This window comes from Gobio gobio (genome assembly GCF_949357685.1).
Source record: "Gobio gobio genome assembly, chromosome: 8".
Taxonomy (NCBI): Eukaryota; Metazoa; Chordata; class Actinopteri; order Cypriniformes; family Gobionidae; genus Gobio; species Gobio gobio.
Window position 1 is genome coordinate 50,101,766 of NC_137114.1, and position 21,104 is coordinate 50,122,869.

General features: G+C 38.5%; 1 protein-coding gene across 2 annotated transcripts; it reads right to left on the minus strand.

Moving 5' to 3' along the window:
* Positions 1-1,898: 1,898 nt before the first annotated feature.
* LOC307129952 (uncharacterized protein) lies at positions 1,899-21,021 on the minus strand. Of its 2 annotated transcripts, XM_079822769.1 has the most exons (4): positions 20,849-21,021; positions 20,220-20,312; positions 6,070-6,283; positions 1,910-3,348 (listed from the first exon to the last, which is right to left on the minus strand). In XM_079822769.1, exons 3-4 carry the CDS (start codon positions 6,152-6,154, stop codon positions 2,267-2,269), a joined length of 1,167 nt encoding a protein of 388 aa, XP_079678895.1. In that variant the 5' UTR covers positions 6,155-6,283; positions 20,220-20,312; positions 20,849-21,021; the 3' UTR covers positions 1,910-2,266. The 2 variants fall into 2 exon arrangements, with proteins under 2 accessions (XP_079678894.1, XP_079678895.1); XM_079822768.1 differs by lacking the exon at positions 20,220-20,312 and having other exon boundaries at positions 1,899-3,348; positions 20,849-21,013.
* Positions 21,022-21,104: the final 83 nt, after the last annotated feature.

Below are 21,104 nucleotides of genomic sequence, written 5' to 3' on the forward strand. Positions count from 1 at the left end.
CCTCCGGCAGGCGTTTCATGATCCACCGGACCAGGACCAGCAGACTTAGGAACAGTTTTTTCCCCAGAGCTGTCTCCTTAATGAACTCAAACCCCCGCTGATCCACTCCCCTCATATACTGATAACTCTCCTACCTCACATCCACCTTCACTTTGTTATTTGCACTACCGACTGTTTATTACAGTAACAATTGTTTACTTATGCATTTTGCACTACCACACCGTAACTGGATTATGCTCATTTGCACTGCAGACTGTTTTTACAGTACCAACTGTTTACATTTGCATTTTGCACCGTACTTCTAACTGTAATATGCAATCACTTCCACTGCACTTTTACACTTTTTTTCGGATAGCTTCTGTCCATAATTTATTGCACTACCTTAATCCACTGCCATATTCCTCATTTTAGCCTAACATATCATTGTATACCTCTATCTGTAAAATTCTGTTTATAGTAATAGCCATCTGTATATTATATTATATTCATAGTACATATCCACCTGTAAATTCTGTTTATAGTATTAACCATCTGTATATTATTCACTGTACATATTCACCTGTAAATTCTGTTTATAGTAATAACCATCTCTCTATTTATAGATATATTTATATATACTCAGTACATATCCATGTCCTGCACTTATGCAAACGTTGTATATCCTGCACTTGCTGCTATTGCACTTCTGGTTAGACCTAAACTGCATTTCGTTGCCTTGTACTTGTACTTGTGTAATGACAATAAAGTTGAATCTAATCTAATCTAATCTAATCTAATTCAGCTCCGAACACACCGGTATCAAACACGATGCCTTTTCATCCACTCATTCAATAGTTACATAATTGCATGAATTGTGAGTAATATACATGCCTAATAGTCACGTGTATTCAGTTGCAAACACACTAACAAGCTATGTCGAAGGCTATTTGAATGAAAGTCCAATAATCAGTAATTTGATATGTAATCAGAATGGAATAGTTTCTGTGAGTTTGCTTGGAGTTTTAGCTGTGTCGTGGAGTTCATTTACCGGTTGCAAAAGACAGAGGTCTGGTTGTTTCTTTGTCTTGTGACCACAACGAGTCATTTGTCCTCTTTAACTGAGTTTGGTCATGAGTCCATAGGAAGTCAGTTATCAACAACTAGTAGCTCCGGGCAGAATCGAGCCCCCATCTCTCTCGTGATCGATGGTCGATTTCCTGGGGTCTGGAGCTGAATTGGGCTTTGTGAAGGGGATGTTCATTTGATCGAATCATTTGGAAGATTCATTAATTATGTCTGCACCCATAATTGCTACAGTTTAGAGCAGCAAAGAAGAAATGAAAACGCGTTAGCAGCATAGACATCATGGTTAGCAGTATGTCCGCTGTTTAGCAGTATTTCGTCTCTGTGTGGATGGCAGGCACACGCGCGTGACACTCGCTCGCTGTCTTTGTCCTCCCCCAGTTTCTCTACGTGCGTTTTTACAGTCTATGGTCACTATATGAGGACACGAACACATAAACCGTCACTTCATGCGAATGTACTGTGTCATATAATGAACACAGACAATCAAATGTGTCACGGCTACCCGTCAAAATAAAAGTTTGGTTTAACATGAAGAAATGGACAGAATATATTAGGCTACTGTTGTAGCCTACAGTAGATTTAGCTACGTCTATATGTAATAATAATAAGTCTCTACTACTACTACTAATAATAATACCTAGAAGGTTGTTATATTCCTACATTTATTTGTTGTTTTTTTATACAGTTATATTGTAAAACTAAAATACCTTTTCAGTTTGCAGTGTTAGATTTGTGGCTGCATTTGAAGTTCTTTTTCGCTTAAGAAAAATAAATAATATTACTGTCAAATGCATGTCAGATAAAAAAAACTGTAATAAATACAGTAGATCGTTATGTATTTGTTCATGTTTTATTAAGGGATAAGTCTGAAGCACACCATAAAATTATTCTAGCAAGTCAGCTGTATACACACCCAGGTATCGGATCAGTACTCGGTATCGGCTGATACCCTGAGCCCAGGTATTGGAATCGGTATCGGGAAGGGGAAAAGGGTATTGGAACATCTCTAGTTCTGCTACTAACATCTTTGTGCCAAATACCACAGCACACCTTCAGGGGTCTAGTGGAGTCCATGCCTCGACGGGTCAGGGCAAAAGGGGGACCAACACAATATTATAATAATGTTGTGCTTGATCAGTGTATCTAATTCAAATTAGACCCATTTAGCACACAATCCATCCTGACAGAAAAAAAGTTTTGCTCACTTGCAACATTTTTTCCTGTGATAGAAAAGGTTTGATAAACTTATAAAACTCTTCTCACACTGAGTACAGTGGTACGGCTTCTCTCCAGTATGAACTCGCTCGTGTACTTTCAGGTTTCCAGACTGAGTGTAACTCTTGTCACAGTATGAGCACTTGAAAGGTCTTTCTCCAGTATGAATTCTTTGGTGCAGTCTCAGACTGTCAGCTCTAGCAAATCTCTTCCCACAGTCAATGCACACATAATCTCTTGCTTCATCATGTGTTTTCTGGTGGAATTTAAAACTGCTCAGCCTTGAAAAACTCTTTCCACAGTGAGAACACACATGAGGCTTCTCATCTGAATGAACTTTCAGGTGTTCTTTTAGATGTGATGGTGAAATAAAAGCTTTACCACACTGATCACAGTTAAATGCAGAGACTCCAGTGTGACGGAGCAGATGAATTTTTAACCCGTTTAGCCCTCTGAAACTCTCTCCACACTGAGTACAAAAATACGGCTTCTCTCCTGTATGAATCCTTTGGTGCTGTTTCAAACCTTCTGGTCCTGTAAATCTCTTCCCACAGTCAAAGCACACATACTCTTTCACTCCATTATGCATTTTCTGGTGCCGTTTAAAACTGTTCAGCCGTGAATAACTCTTTCCACAGAGAGAACACACATGAGGCTTCTCATCTGAATGAACTGTCAGGTGTTGTTTTAGCTTTGATGATGAAATAAAACCTTTACCACACTGATCACAGTTAAATGGTTTTTCTCCAGTGTGAATCTTCATGTGCCTGTTAAGGGGTCCTTTTTTACTGAAACTCTTTCCACACTGAGTGCATGTATACGGTTTCTCTCCAGTGTGAACTCTCATGTGTTTGTTAAACTGTCCTTTTCTACAGAAAATCTTGCCACACTGAGTGCATTTATACGGATTCTGTCCAGTGTGAATTTTCATGTGTGTGTTACAGTGTCCTTTTCTACTGAATCTCTTTCCACATCGAGAGCAGGTGCGCGGATCTCTAGTGTTGATGCTCTGCTGTTCCTCCTCTGCTTCATCCAGTTCATGTTTTTGCTTATTCATGTCCATCCAGTCTAAAATACAAATATTATGTGGTTAAAATAAGCTCAAGTGAACTCTGATTTAACAGAAGAAAGCAACAGAATATCAAGTGTCATATCTTTGATGTGTTAGTTCCATAATATTCTTGTTAATCTGTTTAAAATATGGATGACAACAGCTATATAAGATTTCGGGGTCATTCAATGTCAACTCAAAAAAAAAAATATTTTGATCTTTCTTTTCTGGTGAAAGAAATACATATATGAAGAAGAAAGCCAAAATACTAAATGTCATGAAAGTCATGACCATTTTTACCTGCGATTTAGAGCCAAATTACAGGAGGGTAAAATGACTTCAGAAAGATGGCAGCATCAATATTTTATTTTTACACAGAGATTGGTAGGTCTATTAGTTAAATCTGCTGACTTTAGCTAAATTTGTTGCATTATAATCCAACAGTGCCAGCTCAAAAACGGGTGAAAAACACTTCAGATGTTTGTTTGTTTTTTTGCCCAAAGTTTGCATGTCTTGTTCTTAAGATAAAATTTAAGACGTTTTCATATTCACAAAAAGAATGTTCTTAAAATCATTGTAAATAACTTCTTAAAGTTAGGATAACCTCCAACCTATCTTAAATTCCCAAATGTAAGATGGTTAATTCATGTATTGGATTGTTTTAAATATTCAGCATTACAACTTAACAGTAGCTAACGAAATATAATATTTATAACTAATAGTACCATGAATATTGACGAGTGCTCTGAAGTGACACAGATTTTTTTTTTTTTACACGTTTATGATATGCTCACTCAAGCTAGAACTAGTAAGGCACCACAACACACACACACACACACACACACACACACACAGATAACAGACGTATTCACTCTAGAGAGAGCGCAAGCAAGACCGAGCGCAAATAAATAGGAAAGACAGGCTCTTATAAAATAACGATTTTACCGACACGGCACATTAAAAACACGACACTGAGTGATTAACTCCCGTCAAGTCAGTCACAGTCAAAAATAGTCTTCACACTTATTATGATATCTACGCTAATCTGCAGGAAGGGTTTGAGGTGTTTTTCATTCAGTGAGTCTTCAATAAATTTGTATACAGTCTTCAGCAATACCTTTCAATAAAATAACACCTTTCATTTTCACTTTCAGATGTTCAAGAATTTTTCAAAAAATTGTCTTACGAACTTATTCTTAGAATTTATCTTCATTTTCTTAACCTTTTTTCTTAAGAAAATTTTCGTGAATCTGGCCCCTGGATCTTATCAAACTTTCCTGTAGGCGTCTTCATTTTAAAGGCCCTTGATGGTCCAATCCCAGATACATGGTTATTTTAATGTGGTTCCATGTGTAAATTAGTAAATTGTACACAAATTGTGAAACTGTAGTTTGTTTGAACTATTTGCAAATGTATTTGGGGGGGGGTGGGGATATACACAAGTATTCACAGCCTTTGCCATGACACTCAAATTGAACTCAAGTGCATCCTGTTTCCACTGATCATCCTTGAGATCATTTAAAGAGTTGAGATGAATTAAAAGAGTCCACCTATGGTAAATTGAGTTGATTGGACACAGAAAGCCACACACACCTGTTAGAGCAAAAAACAAGCCATGAAATTCAAGGAATTGCCTGTCCTCAGAGACAGGATTGTATCGAGGCACAGAACTGGGGAAGGGTACAGAAAACGTTTCGCAGCATTGAAGGTCCCAATGAGCAAAGTGGCCTCCATCATCTGTAAATGGAAGAAGTTTGGAACCACTAGGATTCTTCCTAGAGCTGGCGACCCGGACAAACTGACCAATCAGGGGAGAAGGGCCTTAGTCAGGGAGGGGACCAAGAACCCGATGTTCACTCTGAGCTCCAGCGTTTCTCTGTGGAGAGAGGAGAACAACCATCTCTGCAGCACTCCACCAATCAGGCCTATATGGTAGACGGGCCAGACAAAATATACTTCTCAGTAAAAGGCCACCTGGAGTTTGCCAAAAGGCACCTGAAGGACTCTTACCAAGAGAAACAAAATTCTCTGGTCTGATGAAACAAAGATTAAACTCTTTGGGCCTGAATGGCAAGTGTCATGTCTGGAGAAAACCAGGCACCTCTCATCACCTGGCCAATACCATCCCTACGGTGAAGCATGGTGGTGGCAGCATCATGCTATGGGGATGTTTTTCAGCGGCAGGAACTGGGAGACTAGTCAGAATCAAGGGAAAGATGAAAGATTCAGCAATGTACAGACATCTTTGATGAAAACCTGCTCGAGAGCTCTCTGGACCTCAGGCTGAGGCAAAGGTTCATTTTCCAACAGGACAACAACCCTAAGTCCACAGTCAAGATAACAAAGAGTGGCTATGGGACAACTGTGAATGAATGAATTTAATTAAAATTGTGCAAAGTGACCCCCATTTGGTTTTTGACCTCTAAAAATCCAATTGTACAGGTTACCAATTTGCTCATGGAACCGCATTAAGATTTCCATATCTATTATATTGAACCATATAAGGCTTTTAAAATTAAGATTAAGAAATGCTTTTTAAAAAACAGAACCTAAAGGATATTAATGAATCTTTCATACTTCTGCAATTACAAAACAAAGTAAAAAATTTGAGTCAGGAAAGTTTCTGAAATTTGACATGGAATGACCCTTTGACCATTTAGATGCATTTTCTGTATTCTTCATTTATTATCCAATGTTTCTCAACAGTAAACAATGAAGAATCAAGAATGGCCACCAACCTGTTTGTTCCTCAGTATCTTCATGTTTTATTCTGGATGGTTCTGGATCCCTCATTTCTTTAATCTCCTCTTTAATAAACTCCATCTTTAACAGTCACACAGATTTCAGCTGCTACACCTGGAGTTTGTCCTTCTCTTGTAGGATGATGTGAATATTCCCAGTATTTATTGGTGAATTGTTGTGGTCGTGATACAGACGCCCAAAAGGCCAGATCTGAAAAAATCAAAGATAAGTGACTGAATTTATACAGAATTACTTGTAAGTTGCCTAAACACATTTGCTGTTAAAAATACAGAGTGTTTTGACAAGGTTGTTTATTATTATCATCATCATCATCATCATCATCATCATCATCATCATCATATAAAAAAGAGGCCTATACAATGAAGCTGGTTTATGTGGCTAGCTATGTATGTTTTAGTTTAGATTGGTTTTAGGGACAATAAAAGTGGTTTGGAATTTAGCAGTGTTCATTGCCATAGTAACTTGTGCTCCATGAATAACCTGCTCCAGGGCAGGTTATGTTCTGGATAAAAGATCTTACATTTAAATTGGATCAATTCTGTGAGCAAAGTGACATATCTCTGGATAAATAAAGTCAAATAGTGTTTTGTGGCTCTTTAATGCGTCGTGATCGCTGTAGCGCCCCAGTTAAAGCTGCTCGTGAACCGATCATCTCTTCCTTCTAGTTCATTGATAAGCATCAAATTAATAAGAATGAACACTAAACGAAATGTTGTTTCAACCGCGGAAAGACGTCAATAAAACACAGTTTTTCAAGTTCAAGTCCATCGACGTTAATCTACTAACTCTCCTGACTGCTTTGTCGGACAAACTGACAGATTTGGCGATGTGATTGGTCAGATCGCCTGTCAATCAAACTTGCGGTGAAGGGTGAATTTGAAGAGAAGATGGACAAACTACGACCTGCTTACCTGCTTTTAAATGTGCTGTATAAATAAAAATGGACTTGACTTGAAAGGAAACTTTTTATTGGTTTAAAGACTTTTTTGTTAAAATGTTCTAAAGAAACTGAAAAATAGTCACACTTAGTTGTAAATTGAGAACTGTTTATTCTTAATGATTGTTCTTTGCCATTGTATGGCTTACCATGTTTCATTCAGAGCTTGTTAATCCTGAATATAACTTTGTTAATAAAAAAAAATATTGAAAGAAATCTTCATAACCATTTTTTAATATGGCAATACTGTTAAACAGATATTCTAACTATATACAGCATAGTAACTAAAATGTTGGTTAAAATGTAAAGTTCATGTATTTGCACAGCAGGATAATTAGTTGCCAAAAAAGTATGTTAAGAATCGTTTTGGGAATTGGATCGTTACTCCCAGAATCGGAATCGGATCGGAAAGTGCCTTAAAATTCCCACCCCTAGTGTGTGTGTGTGTGTGTGTGCGCGCGAGCCAGTCCCAGTTGCTTTGCACTGGACAAGCTACAAGAATTCAAAAGGGGGAATCGTCTTTTGTGCAAATACTTGAACTGTACTATTGTGAAAAAGGTCTACAGTGGGGCAGAAAAGTATTTAGTCAGCCACCAATTGTGCAAGTTCTCCCACTTAAAAAGATGAGAGGCCTGTAATTTTCATCATAGGTACACTTCAACTGTGAGAGACTTAAGCTGAGTTTCCCCAGAAACTAGGAACTTTGGGGTGGTACTTGGTGTGTTTCTACCGCAGGAACTGGGGTTTAAATGAAGTTCTAAATATTTCCCCCTCCGAACGTCCCCGCTTGCGAGGTAGTACTTTTTCAAAGTTCAGGAACTTTACGGGGTGGGACTTAGGCGCTGAACATGCTGATTGGTTGAGCTCACGCAGCATTTTATTTCAACCAGCATTTTTAAGTGTTTTGCAAGGTTCATTCTGTGTTCAGTAAATAGTCTTGGGCTGAATCTGAAATCGCCCCCTATACCCTTAAAAAGGGCGCTATTTGAAGGGACAGCCATTTGTAGTGGTGTCCGAAACTATAGTGGACGTTATTGAGTGCACTCATTCAATCCCACTTTGCACTGCAGTAACGAGTGTTGTTCACACAGCGGCTGTCCGAATTCGTTCACTTGTTTTCATTCACTCCTTCAAGTGAACTGTATCAGTGGACTAAAGTAGGGAATAGTGATTGAGGGTTTAGGGGGTGATTTCGGATTCAGCCTGGCTCTGTGCGATGGCGCGCGTTGTCTCCGAAAATGCACGGTCAATGTCCGTGATAGCTGATAATTTTAAATCTATCTTTACAAGCTTTCAGAATACGCTTTAGTATCGGTGTTCGTCTCTTTTCCGCCGTTTTGTTAATTACCTCTTTAGTAAACCAATACATAACTAGCAAAAGCAGTGCTGCTTGCATCTCCTCCATACTTGTTATTGTTGTAGACAGTATCAAACAAAAATGATTAGCCTACTGTCCGTCGGTGACTGGGAGGAACAGTCGCGCGCAGTCCCACGTCTCTGTAATAATTACCCTAATCTTCACGGTACTTTAGACCGCAGTGCAAATGCAGACAGTAGCAGATCTGGGGGAAAAAAGTTCCTGGTACAAATTGTTCCAGGTAATTTTGGTGGAAACGGGGCTAGAATGAAAAAAGAAATCCAGAAAATCACATTGTCTGATTTTTAAATATTTTTTTTGCAAATTATGGTGGAAAATAAGTATTTGGTCACCTACAAAAAAATGTCTGGCTCTCACAGACCTGTAACTTCTTCTTTAAGAGGCTCCTCTGTCCTCCACTCGTTACCTGTATTAATGGCACCTGCTTGAACTCGTTATCAGTATAAAAGACACCTGTCCACAACCTCAAACAGTCAGACTCCAAACTCCACTATGGCCCTGACCAAAGAGCTGTCAATGGAGACCAGAAACAAAATTGTAGACCTGCACCCGGCTGGGAAGACTGAATCTGCAATAGGGAAGCAGCTTTGTGTGAAGAAATCAACTGTGGGAGCAATTATTAGAAAATGGAAGACATGCAAGACCACTGATAATCACCCTCGATCTGGGGCTCCACGCAAGATCTCACCCCGTGGGGTCAAAATGATCACAAGAACGGTGAGCAAAAATCCCAGAACCACACGGGGGGACCTAGTGAATGACCTGCAGAGAGCAGGGACCAAAGTAACACAGGCTATCATCAGTAACACACTACGCCGCCAGGGACTTAAATCCTGCAGTGCCAGACGTGCCCACCTGCTTAAGCCAGTACATGTCCGGGCCCGTCTGAAGTAGAGATGTTCCGATACCCTTTTTCCCTTCCCGATACCTGGGCTCAGGGTATCGGCCAATACAGAATATTGATACGATACCTGGGTGTGTATACAGCTGTACTACTAGCCCTGTATGAATTGCTAGATATAGTTTTTGGTGTGCTTCAGACTTATCCCTTAATAAAAAATACATACAAACAAATACATAATGATCTACTGTATGTATTACAGTATTTTTTATTATCTGAAATACATTTGACAGTAATATATTTTTTTTCTTAAGCGAAAAAAGAACTTCAAATGCAGCCACAAATCTAACATGCAAACTGAAAAGGGTATTTTAGTTTTACAATATTAATGTATAAAAAAAACAAAGCAGTGCTACAAATAAATCTAGGAATATAAAAAATATTTAAGAAAATTAATAATCTCTTTACAAACAAAATCTCTAAACAATTTTGTGATATAGCTGATATAGCTTAGGGAGCGCAGTTTCACAGATGTATTTGCGACCAGGCAAACTGCACCGGGTGCAACCGCTGTGCATGCCGTCGTGTTAATCGGGGTGACGCGTCTTAATGCTTTATTAAGTTTCCGGTGTTACACCCTCGAAATTGCAGCCTGGCATATGAGACATATCGCCGTTTTACTGGCTGGTTGGTCCACTCTGAAATCAGGGTTTTTCCTACATTGAAATTTTTTTGGCGGCCGCCAAAACAATTTTTTGTGCCGCCAAAGCCTTATTTGATCAGTTATTGTGATTTATGAGTGATGTAGAACAGATGACTGCTGCACTTGAGTTAACTGAGTGACAGAGAGAACGACCAGTGAGCTCCTACCCCGCTCGCACGCTCTCTGTCTTCAAAATAAGCATTCTTAGCTTTCTAATGTTTCACATATTACGTTAATCAAAATAAAAAGGTCGGAAGACCGAATCCATGTTGCACGTGATGCTATCAGACGTCTTCCTTTAATTACCGCTGGGTGTGAAATGCGCTCAAAACTTTGACTGATTCTCTGACCAGCTGACAAAAAGCATACTTTAAATAAACAGGAAACAAATCCTATCCGGTTATGAAGTGTTTTCTGTGTGTTGACAAATCTTTCGCGATGTTCTAAAGACGGGATTCACACACAACGCGTCTGCTAATGTCCGATTCGCCACCTAATGACTCCTTTGAACCGAATCATTTTAACGACTGGTTAGAACTGATCTGTCCAACAATGAACTCACGAATCAGTTTAATCATTTACTCAGAACAACACCTGAAATGAGAACACAAGTGTGCTTACCCAATTTAGCAAGAGTGGATAGTAAGAATTATTTTTAATTATCAACAGTCTTTCAGCTTATTTATGTGGACAATGTGTAGTAAAATAAATAGCCTAAAATCATTTAGTTTAGACTGGAGTGAGGTGAACCCAGAACAAATTATTTGTTGTTAGCTAGCTGATTGTATATGGCAGAAAATTGTATATGGCAGAAAATTAGACTATTTGTTCATTTTTTTAATACTATTTTTTAATATTGATATGATTACCAAAACAATTATCCATAAATAGTGTAAAAATGAGGAACAAAAACAAACATCAAGGTATCAAAATAAGATAAGCAAAAGTTACAAAATTTCTTTGAATTTATTTCAAATTTATTGTCTATTGCGCTTGCAGATCAAGTGGGTAGGGTATTTTTTTTTTACCGTGCGTGTGTGTGTATATGGATGACCATGTCTGTCAGCCACCACCGAAGACCATTTTTGACCCAGGAAAAACCTTGGAAATGCTGCCAAATAGCCGACAAATTGCTAGCGCGTTCTCGTTTCTTCTTCGTTGCTCTAAACAGTGGTTGCTTGTGGCAACACAGCACAACTTCCTGTGTTTGCAATGCATTCTGAGCAGCAAAGAAAAACCGTGCAGCAGTTAGGCAAAGCTAGCGGTCATAACTTAATAACTATGTCTTGTTTAAGAAAATGGTATCGGATCGGTACATGGGTTCAAGTACTCGCCGATACCAATGCCAGAATTTGTTGTGGTATCGGATACGTTTCCGATACTAGTATTGGAATCGGAACAACTCTAGTCTGAAGTTTGCTAGAGAGCATTTAGATGATCCAGAAGAGGATTGGGAGAATATCATATGGTCAGATGAAACCAAAATAGAACTTTTTGGTAAAACTCAACTTGTCGTGTTTGGAGGAGAAAGAATGCTGAGTTGCATCCAAAGAACACCATACCTACTGTGAAGCATGGGGGTGGAAACATCATGCTTTGGAGTTTTTTTTTCTTCAAAGGGACCAGGACGACTGATCCGTGTAAAGGAAAGAATGAATGGGGCCAATGTATCGTGAGATTTTGAGTAAAAACCTCCTTCCATCAGCAAGGGCATTGAAGATGAAACGTGGCTGGGTCTTTCAGCATGACAATGATCCCAAACACACCACCCGGGCCACGAAGGAGTGGCTCTTCGTAAGAAGCATTTCAAGGTCCTGGAGTGTCCTAGCCAGTCTCCAGATCTTAACCCCATAGAAAACCTTTGGAGGGAGTTGAAAATCCGTGTTGCCCAGCAACAGCCCCAAAACATCACTGCTTGGAGGAATGGGCCAAACTACCAGAAACAGTGTGTAAAAACCTTGTGGAGACTTACAGAAAACGTTTGACCTCTGTCATTGCCAACAAAGGGTATATAACAAAGTATTGAGATGAACTTCTGTTATTGACCAAATATTTATTTTCCACCATCATTTACAAATAAATTCGTTAAAAATCAGACAATTTGATTTTCTGGATTTTTTTTTCTCATTTTGTCTCTCATAGTTGAAGTGTACATATGATGAAAATTACAGGCCTCTCTCATCTTTCTAAGCGGGAGAACTTGCACAATTGGTGGCTGACTAGATACTTTTTTTGCCCCACTGAATATAATATTAATACTATATTATTAAGCACGAAGGATAAATTAACATAAAAATACCCTACAAAGGTAATATACAAAAGCCTTAGAACAGGGGTCTCGAAATTGTGGCCCGCTATTTTGTGGCCCCCTTCTTGACATCAAAGTTTAGTATTAGTGCGGCCCGCGCGTTGCTCTGAAAAGCACCTTTTTGCTGAGTCGTGGCGTGTGCAGCACTTGCCACGCTTGCTGCCTCCTTTGTGTGTATGTGTGTCTGTGAGAGAGAGAGAGAGAGAGAGAGAGAGAGAGTTGGCTCGCCCCTCCCTCGTGCAGTATAATTGGTTAACACCGCGTGATTGACAGGAACAGACTAACGAAGCTGATCAGACAGTTGAAACGAAAGTGGTCTAACAGCGCTCGTCAAAGCGGCCAATCAAAGTAGGTGGGGTTTACGTTCTCTTTTGGCTCGTGCACACTGCACAGACGAGCGCGTCAATCTATCCCGTTGCTGAGAGAGACTCTATTCCTTGCAGTGAAATCACAAAACAAAATGCAAACGTGTCCATGGTCTTATTATACAAGCATTGATGAACATCTTTGATTTTAATGAAGAAAAACGATATAAGAGCGGATTAGAACCCAGAACCTTTGACACGGTTGACAAAAATTCTACCACCAGACCACTAGGGAATTCAAAAGTAATTCGCGGATCTATGTATTAATTCACTCACTCATGCGAAGAATATCGGGACTTATAATATATTTGACGCAAATTAATGCAAATATTGTTAACAAATAGTCCCAAAAAGATTATTTCCCAACTAGAATTAGACCTAGAATTTCGCTCACTGTTCTGTTTGACCTGGTTACGGTCAAATCTCTCTTCAAAAGCAACTACATAAACTTAACAACTTTTACGTGCACTGATATAGCAAGAGTTTCTTTTAGTTGTACTTTTCCATAAACAGCTCTTTTCTTCTTGCGGTGTAAATTTGTTTAAATTTTTAATATCTTTCAATCTCATAATATTCAGCAGAAGATAAGTGATTTGCGCTGCTTCGCTACTTCAACTCGCGAGTAGCTAATCTCAGTTTCACCAGGGTTGCCTACTTTTAAGATCAAGTTGGAGTGAGATTTTTTTTTCTTTTTTTGGGGGGGGGGGGGGGGGGTGTTGAGGGGCTGACGGGTATATCGATTTCAGTATCGATTCATAGCCCACTGTACATATAAGGAAATAAGGATATGTACTAGTGCTGTCAGTTAAACGCGTTATTAACGACGTTAACGCAAACCTATTTTAACGGCGTCAATTTTTTTATCGCGAGATTAACGTTCTTTTTGGTCTAACAAACTTTGTAGTTTTTTCACATGCTGTTGCAGCAACTAGTAACGTTTGAAAAACTACAACACCACTCCGGATGTAGCTAGACCGGAAACAAAACATCAGGCACGCTGCGGCTGCCCACACTTGTTTGTGTTTGAGTAGACGTGGATGGCAAGCGTGAGACGCCGAAATGAGAAACGTATTATGCCATGGTTTAACTCAGGGGTCTTCAACTAAAAGTGCTTGTCTTGAGCGCTGCTTTCTGCTCTGATGGTGCATTCACACCGGACGCGAATGAAGCGTTTTGCGCGAGTGATTTAAGTCAATGCAAAGACGCAAATAGACATTCTGCGGCGCGAATTAAGCGGCGTGCATGTCGCGTCATTCGCGTCCGGTGTTACGCACCTGCATGCTTGACCGCGCGTCTGGGTCTGAACGCAACAGTGAGCATTGCAACGTTAACTGTTTCATTACGTCAAAAGGCTTCGCGGTCCGGATTTGGACCGGAGTCCGCTAGTTGGCGACCCCTGGTTTAACTGCACTATAGGCGGAGTCCTAGTTTACCTTGCATGTGCACTTTGTAATTTTATTTTGTATCACCCTGTTTTGATCCCTTAGAAAGGGCTGTTGAAGGGGCTGTTTGTGCAACAAAGTATTTTTTTCACCCTTTTATTGATGGACAGTGTTACATTGTGTGAGCGATTATTTGCTCCAAGTGTGAATGACTGCTTCAAGTGAGAATGTTGGTGTGAAATCGAACACTACAGTATGCCAATGTTGTTTTCAATAAAACAAACATTTGAACAAAGCAAGCCGATCCACTTTTCTATGTTGATAAGAGCATTAAAATAAGAAAAAATAATGGGACAAAAAGAAATCAAGGGACATTTAGAATAAATAAAAATGTGCGATTAATTGTGAGTTAACTATGGCATTAATGCGATTAATCGCGATTAAATATTTTAATCGTTTGACAGCACTAATATGTACGTTATTAACATTTTAAAATTTCACATTTAAAGGAATTTAGTGTTTGATTAAAATATTTATTAAAATGCAAAACTCCAATACTTTTTGGAGCAACTAGATTAGATACATGTATATTGATTAAAGAGCCATAAAGGCACCAGTGGGTAATGGCATTACAAATAGGGATGCACCGGTTGACCGGCCAAAAATCGTAACCGAACGGTTTTTGCTTCTAAGCGCGCGATCGGCAACCGGCCGGTTTTCTTTGTATTTTTCTGCCGATTTTGCCCGAAGTGCGCCCGCGTGCACATACGCCTATATTACAATCATTCGCGAACATGTCACTTGTGTGTTACAAACGGAAACTGGAGAACTGAAGGAAGAGACGGAATACACCGAAGGAACATTTTTTCTTTACACTGAATTTAAAAACAAATGCTGATTTAAGTAACATCTTTGTTTGGATTGCAGAATATGCAGTTGTTGCCTTTATTTTCACCTTTCAGCCTTTTCATTTCCAATTCAATTTCCCGTTAATTTCAGATTGCGGACTTGTTTTCATTAGTCAAAAGCCAATATAGCCTGTTAAATACCAAATAAACATCTTGTTCATGTATACTTTAATTCTTTTATTGTGCAAATTTTTTTTTTTTTTTTATCGGAATCGGCCAGTTTTCTTGAAAAAAAAACGGTATCGGAATCGACCATGTAAAATCATGATCGGTGCATCACTAATTACAAATGGAAATTATTATTTTTCGAGCCACAAAATGACTTTAATTTGCCTCTTTGAATAAGAATTCTCTAATTTAACCAAAATTACTATACTAATTGTAATATAAATAAGAAAAATATTAGAAGAAAAATATTTTAAGTGGTCAATAATGGACCATAATTAATGCACAAATAGTATTTAGTACCAAAATATCTCAAAATATTGAATAAATATTATTGAACTAAAATATAAAACATTTATTCAATTGAAAAATAGTTAAGGTGTATGGTCACATTTGACCATCAATGAGTATGAGTGTGACCAATTAGTAAGGAATACCCGAGGGCTAAATACAATAAAAAAAACTAGGGCTGGGCAAATTAACGCGTTAACGCGGGCGATTAATTTTTTCAGCTTAACGCAATTAAAATATTTAACGCAAATAACGCAGCGTCCGTTTTTATATCCATTTTTGCTTAGCATTACATGATCATCACGCTCTTATTCATGTAAATGCTTCCAAGCGTAACAAGACACAAGCGAACGCGCTGTATGCCAAAGTCCTGTCTGTGTGTGTGTGTGTGTGTCAGTGTCCTGTCTGTGTGGATGCGTCTCGTGTCAGCTAATCAAGGGACACACACACACACACACACACTCGACACATAGATAGACTCGCGTCAGTTTCCTGCTCACATCGAGTTCTCTTTTGCTCTTGAACAAACAATAACACAGAGGATTTTGAGTATTCTCATATTAGGAGTCTTAAATTAGTTAAATAACGTCTTAAATGAACTTAAAGAGTTGTGAGGAAATGAGATGCGCGGAACAGCGCGTGAGATCCGCGGCTGTTCTTAAAGGGTTAGTTCACCCAAAAATGAAAATTCTGTCATTAATTACTCACCCTCATGTCGTTGGACACCCGTAAGACCTCCGTTCATATTCGGAACACAAATGGAGATATTTTTGTTGAAAGCTGATGGCTGAGAAAGGCTTCAGATAGGCCTCCATTGGCATTCAGTACATTGACACTTCCAAGATCCATGAAAGGCACTTAAAACGTCGTTACAAAGTCCATCTCACCACAGTGGCTCTACAATAATCTTACGATGCGACGACAATAGTTTTTGTGCGCAAAAAAAAAATCTAAATAACACCTTTATCCAACTTGTTCTCGACTTCCGTGTATGCCTCCACGACGCATGTGCGAGAATATGACGCAGATCCGGCGTTCGGACATATGACCCAGAAGCGATTTGTTTACGAGCAGAGGAAGACGCGCGTATCTAAGCTGTTGAATTCTACATTGATCGTGCTTTAGGTCTCGGCGTAGTTCTCAAAATGGGGCTTAAGTGTGCATTTCATGGATTCCTGAACGCCGGCGCTACGTCATATTCTCGCGCATGCGTCGTGGAGGCACACACGGAAGTCGAGAACAAGTTGGATAAAGGTGTTATTTTGATTTTTTTTTGCGCACAAAAACTATTGTCGTCGCATTGTAAGATTATTGTAGAGCCACTGTGGTGAGATAGACTTTGTAACGACGTTTTAAGTGCCTTTCATGGATCTTGGAAGTGTCAATGTACTGAATGCCAATGGAGGCCTGTGTGAAGCCTTTCTCAGCCATCAGCTTTACACAAAAATATCTTCATTTGTGTTCCGAATATGAACGGAGGTCTTACGGGTGTCCAACGACATGAGGGTGAGTAATTAATGACAGAATTTTAATTTTTGGGTGAACTAACCCTTTAAAGTGACAGGAGCACTGATGATGCCTGTCATTAATGTTCATCAAAGAACAACGGGAACAGAGACAAGTGTAGCTTTAATGATGATTCATCTATATTTAATTTATTATTTATGCAGTTAAGAAAGATAACTATTACATTTCTGTATGTATAACAGGGAAGGCCATGGGTATATAACATTTATTATTTTGGGTCTATGTAAAGATTGTTTTAAGTTCACTTAAATTAAAAGTTGTTTTTTTAAAGCCTAATAAATGTTGAAATTGGGAGCTTTCAGTTATACTGTAATGTAACGTCATTAATGTTTCATAGACACTTTAGTATCAGTGATACTGGCCTTCATTCATAAAAATATGACAATACAACACATATTTAAAATATGCTGTCTTTAAATTGTTTATACATTAATTTGGAGAGTAACTGAAATTATTACAATATCAAAATATTAAAACCGTAAAATATTAAAAACTTGCGATTAATCGCGATTAATTACAGAAAAAAGTGCGATTAATTAGTTAATTTTTTTTAATCGATGCCCAGCACTAAAAAAAACATTAACATTGATGTTAACATTGTTGCATCTCCATCACTCTCCATTATAAAACGATCCTGTATGGTTGATGTAATAATCAATGCACACTATGCTGTACTGTTTACCAAATCTTGCTGCAAACACCTGTAAAGTGGAGTTGTTGTGTATCAAGCCATTCAAATGTATTGAAACAGCGCTAGAAGTATTGAGAGCTCCGTGAAGCATGTGACCGCGCGCGCCCGGGAGATGAGAGAGCATGTTGCAACTCTGTTATTCAACACTCTGGCTTTAACTGTTATGCCATTTAAGCGCCAAAACGCTATTTATTGTTTGAATTTCGCATTAAAACTTAAATTTAAAAGCTTAGACTTTGTTTAATATCAAAAGAAGGTTTGGCAATTTGGCGTGAGATTAAGTTGGGCAGCGTGAGAGCGTGAGACAGAGCCTGAAAGCGTGAGTATCACGCCAAATGCGTGAGAGTTGGCAACCCTGGTTTCACTGATCTACAGCATGGCTGTTCACTACAGATGTCACAACGTTGACAGAGAAGTTAATGATCAGCCTCATGGTACCAATAAAGCCAGATTGTGTTGGTTAGGTTTTGTCAACCTGAAACTATTACTGTAACCTGAGTTTGTTCAACTACCATCACGGTACTGGCCCCAGATCTATAAGCAACAAACTCATCTTTGTGTAACCCAGAGTGTTAAATAAGGATAAAACAGGGCACACCATGGGCGTCACTAGGCCCTTTTTAGGCCCTAGGCCCTACATTTCTGCCCAGCCCCCCTAAAAACTATCTAATTAACTCCCCTTTATAATATATTAAACTGGTGGGAGGCTTAAGCTTTGTCCAGTGTCTTAGTCTGCGTTAATCAGCGTGTTATTCAATCCCCAGCGGCGCCAAGCAGAGCGCACAAGTCTGTCACCGCTCATCAATGTCAAAATATTTGAGAAACCAAATCAAATCAGAGAAGGCAGGCTTTATGTTCACACAGAAGCTGCTGAGGCTGAGAGATAATTTTACCAGTGCGACTCGATGTCAACAGGGGCGGGTCTAGACAATTTTTCGTGGGGGGGCCAGGCTGGGGCACAGACTCAGAGAGGGGTGGCACATTTAAATACATGTAAACAGTGAACCAGTATAAATAGCCCTACACTGGAGGTAATAATACTGTATATTATTGATAACAAAACATATTATAATGAGTGAAAATGAATTAAAAATGAGCAACTTCAAATTTGATATGAAATAACAAATAACTCAACATTAGTAGAAGAACATGGGTTGTGGTAAATGCAATGCAAGCATGATTTTTTTCCATCATAATTGTATATAGTTGTAAACAAGATGGACCAACATAATTGACAAGAGTAGAAAGGCTTTTGAGCTCAACAAGAAGCTGTAGCAGTGTTTATTCATATTTATATTACATTATAAATATATTATATTTGTTTCCCACAGGATTTTTTGAGACTATGCTGGGTAGACATTGGTCCCTCTAGGCTAGGGGTTGCTCCCCAAAAGAAAATTGTTCATTTTAAATTTAAATGCATAAATCTGGTGCATTTTGAGAGAAAAATTAAGTGACTATCCATAAAGAAATGTGTTTTTTGTAAACAATTTTGTACTTTAGTAGTAATTTATTTATTTATTGGTTGCATAGATATGAATGGTGATGGTATAGGGCACATAAATGATAGTTCATAAAGGGTAAAACATGGAGAGTATGCATTCAAACCATCAAAAATATACAGCAAAAGAGGTTACCTTCGTTGAATTAACTTATTTCTAGAATAATTAGTGGGGGCCTGTAATACATATTTATTATGTGAATATTTAGGCTATAGGGTCTAACTGTTCAAATTACTCATGGTTCAGTCTGTATGTGCTATATTCAGGGAAAAAATAACTACTGTCAAATAAAAATAAAGAAGATAAAAACAAATGATCTAACTATGCAAAAGCACAAATAAATACAATCAGAGCAAAGATACTTAAAAAATAAACAGTGCTTTTCAGGTTTTTCTGGTAGATCTAACATTAGTTCTCAGAAATGGAATATCAGTAATCAAATGTAAAATTGCATTGCATAGCCTATTTGACTGTATAAATTAAAGACTGTTATTAAAGGTATAAAAGCTAAAGCAGTGAGTGATTTCCTTGTCTTTTGTAGTTTGATTAACATTAAAAACACAGACAGCAGGAATATTAGTTTGCTAGAATACTCAAGACGATCATGTTGACAATTTTTGTGTGAATTTGTCCGTTTAGGCGGAAGACTTTAAAGAGAACTCAATATTTGCTCGCTATCTGAGACGCGGGTTTGCGTGCTTCGGATGAGCACACACACACACACACACACACACACACACACACACACACACACACACACACTCTTCTCACAGCGCACAACTTCTCATTCGCGTCTTCTAGCTCCTGAATTGGCTTATTTTTAGTTTATTTTTGTGCTCAAATGTTTTTTTATAAGCTTTAAAGTAGAGAAACCAACCACCGCACTTCGCCGTCCGTTTGCGCCCACTATTTACTCCGATAACAACACGTGACGGTATAGTGGTTCCTCTCCAGTGCAGAGGCGCTCCACAACCACAACAACAACAGGGGGATGAGTGCAGTGGCCACTTGCATGCATACAATAAAATATAAATAAATCAATGCTCTGTAAAATATTAGTTTTAGTTAAGAAAACCGCTGGAACTACTTGTAAAGAATTAATACTGACAAGTCCAACAACATATTACCTTCCGACTCTGATGGGTGGGGGGGCACTTGGGGTGGCCAATTACATTTTGGGGGTGGCCCGTGCCACCCCAGGCCCCCCTCTGGCCCCGCCCCTGGATGTCAAGTGCGAGAAATGTAAGTAGCTCAACTAAACATTTCATATTTGAGCTGCTACTTTAAAGTCAGAAATGTTAAACAAATAACAAAAATAATCAGGCAAATTAATAACCTTTTGCCTAATTTTGAATTGAAAATTGTCTTGTGATTCATAATGTAATTAACAAACAAGAAATAATAAAGCAGTTTTCATCAGATTAGGCATTTAGATTAATAATGAATGTGTATATTGTAAATTAATATTATTCCATTTCTAGCCTTAAGTAAACAAACATAAGATAATGAATGTGCGCATATCGTGAATTCACTTAATAAACGTATTTACATAGTTTTACTGGTAGCCTTTGATAAATTAATGTGTCTACAAAAATTATTCATAAACCATATAGAAACTATGCCAGTCAATCAGCGACTCGATTCATTGTTCTTTTGAATAGATTCTTTCTGTGAACGTGTTTGCAAAACAGTGAATCGTCCATTATTTCATACACAATAAACAGATATTTCCAGGGGGAAAAATTGCATATCTTACGTGTGGCCACCTGTAGACTGAAAATATACAGCATCCAACGAAAATACTCCACAACTGTCCTTCATTCAAAGACGGTCGTTACAGCCTCGTCGATTAATATTAACTGAAACTGGTCTTCAAGCGTTCAGTGCTCGGCTGCTCGCGTCTCTCTTCTTCTGTACATCCTTGAAACCACCAACTCTGTGTTTTATGGCAGGAAGGAGCGTTTGCTCCACCTACTGGAGTGTAGAGCATTGTGTATGGAAAAAAGGAGAAA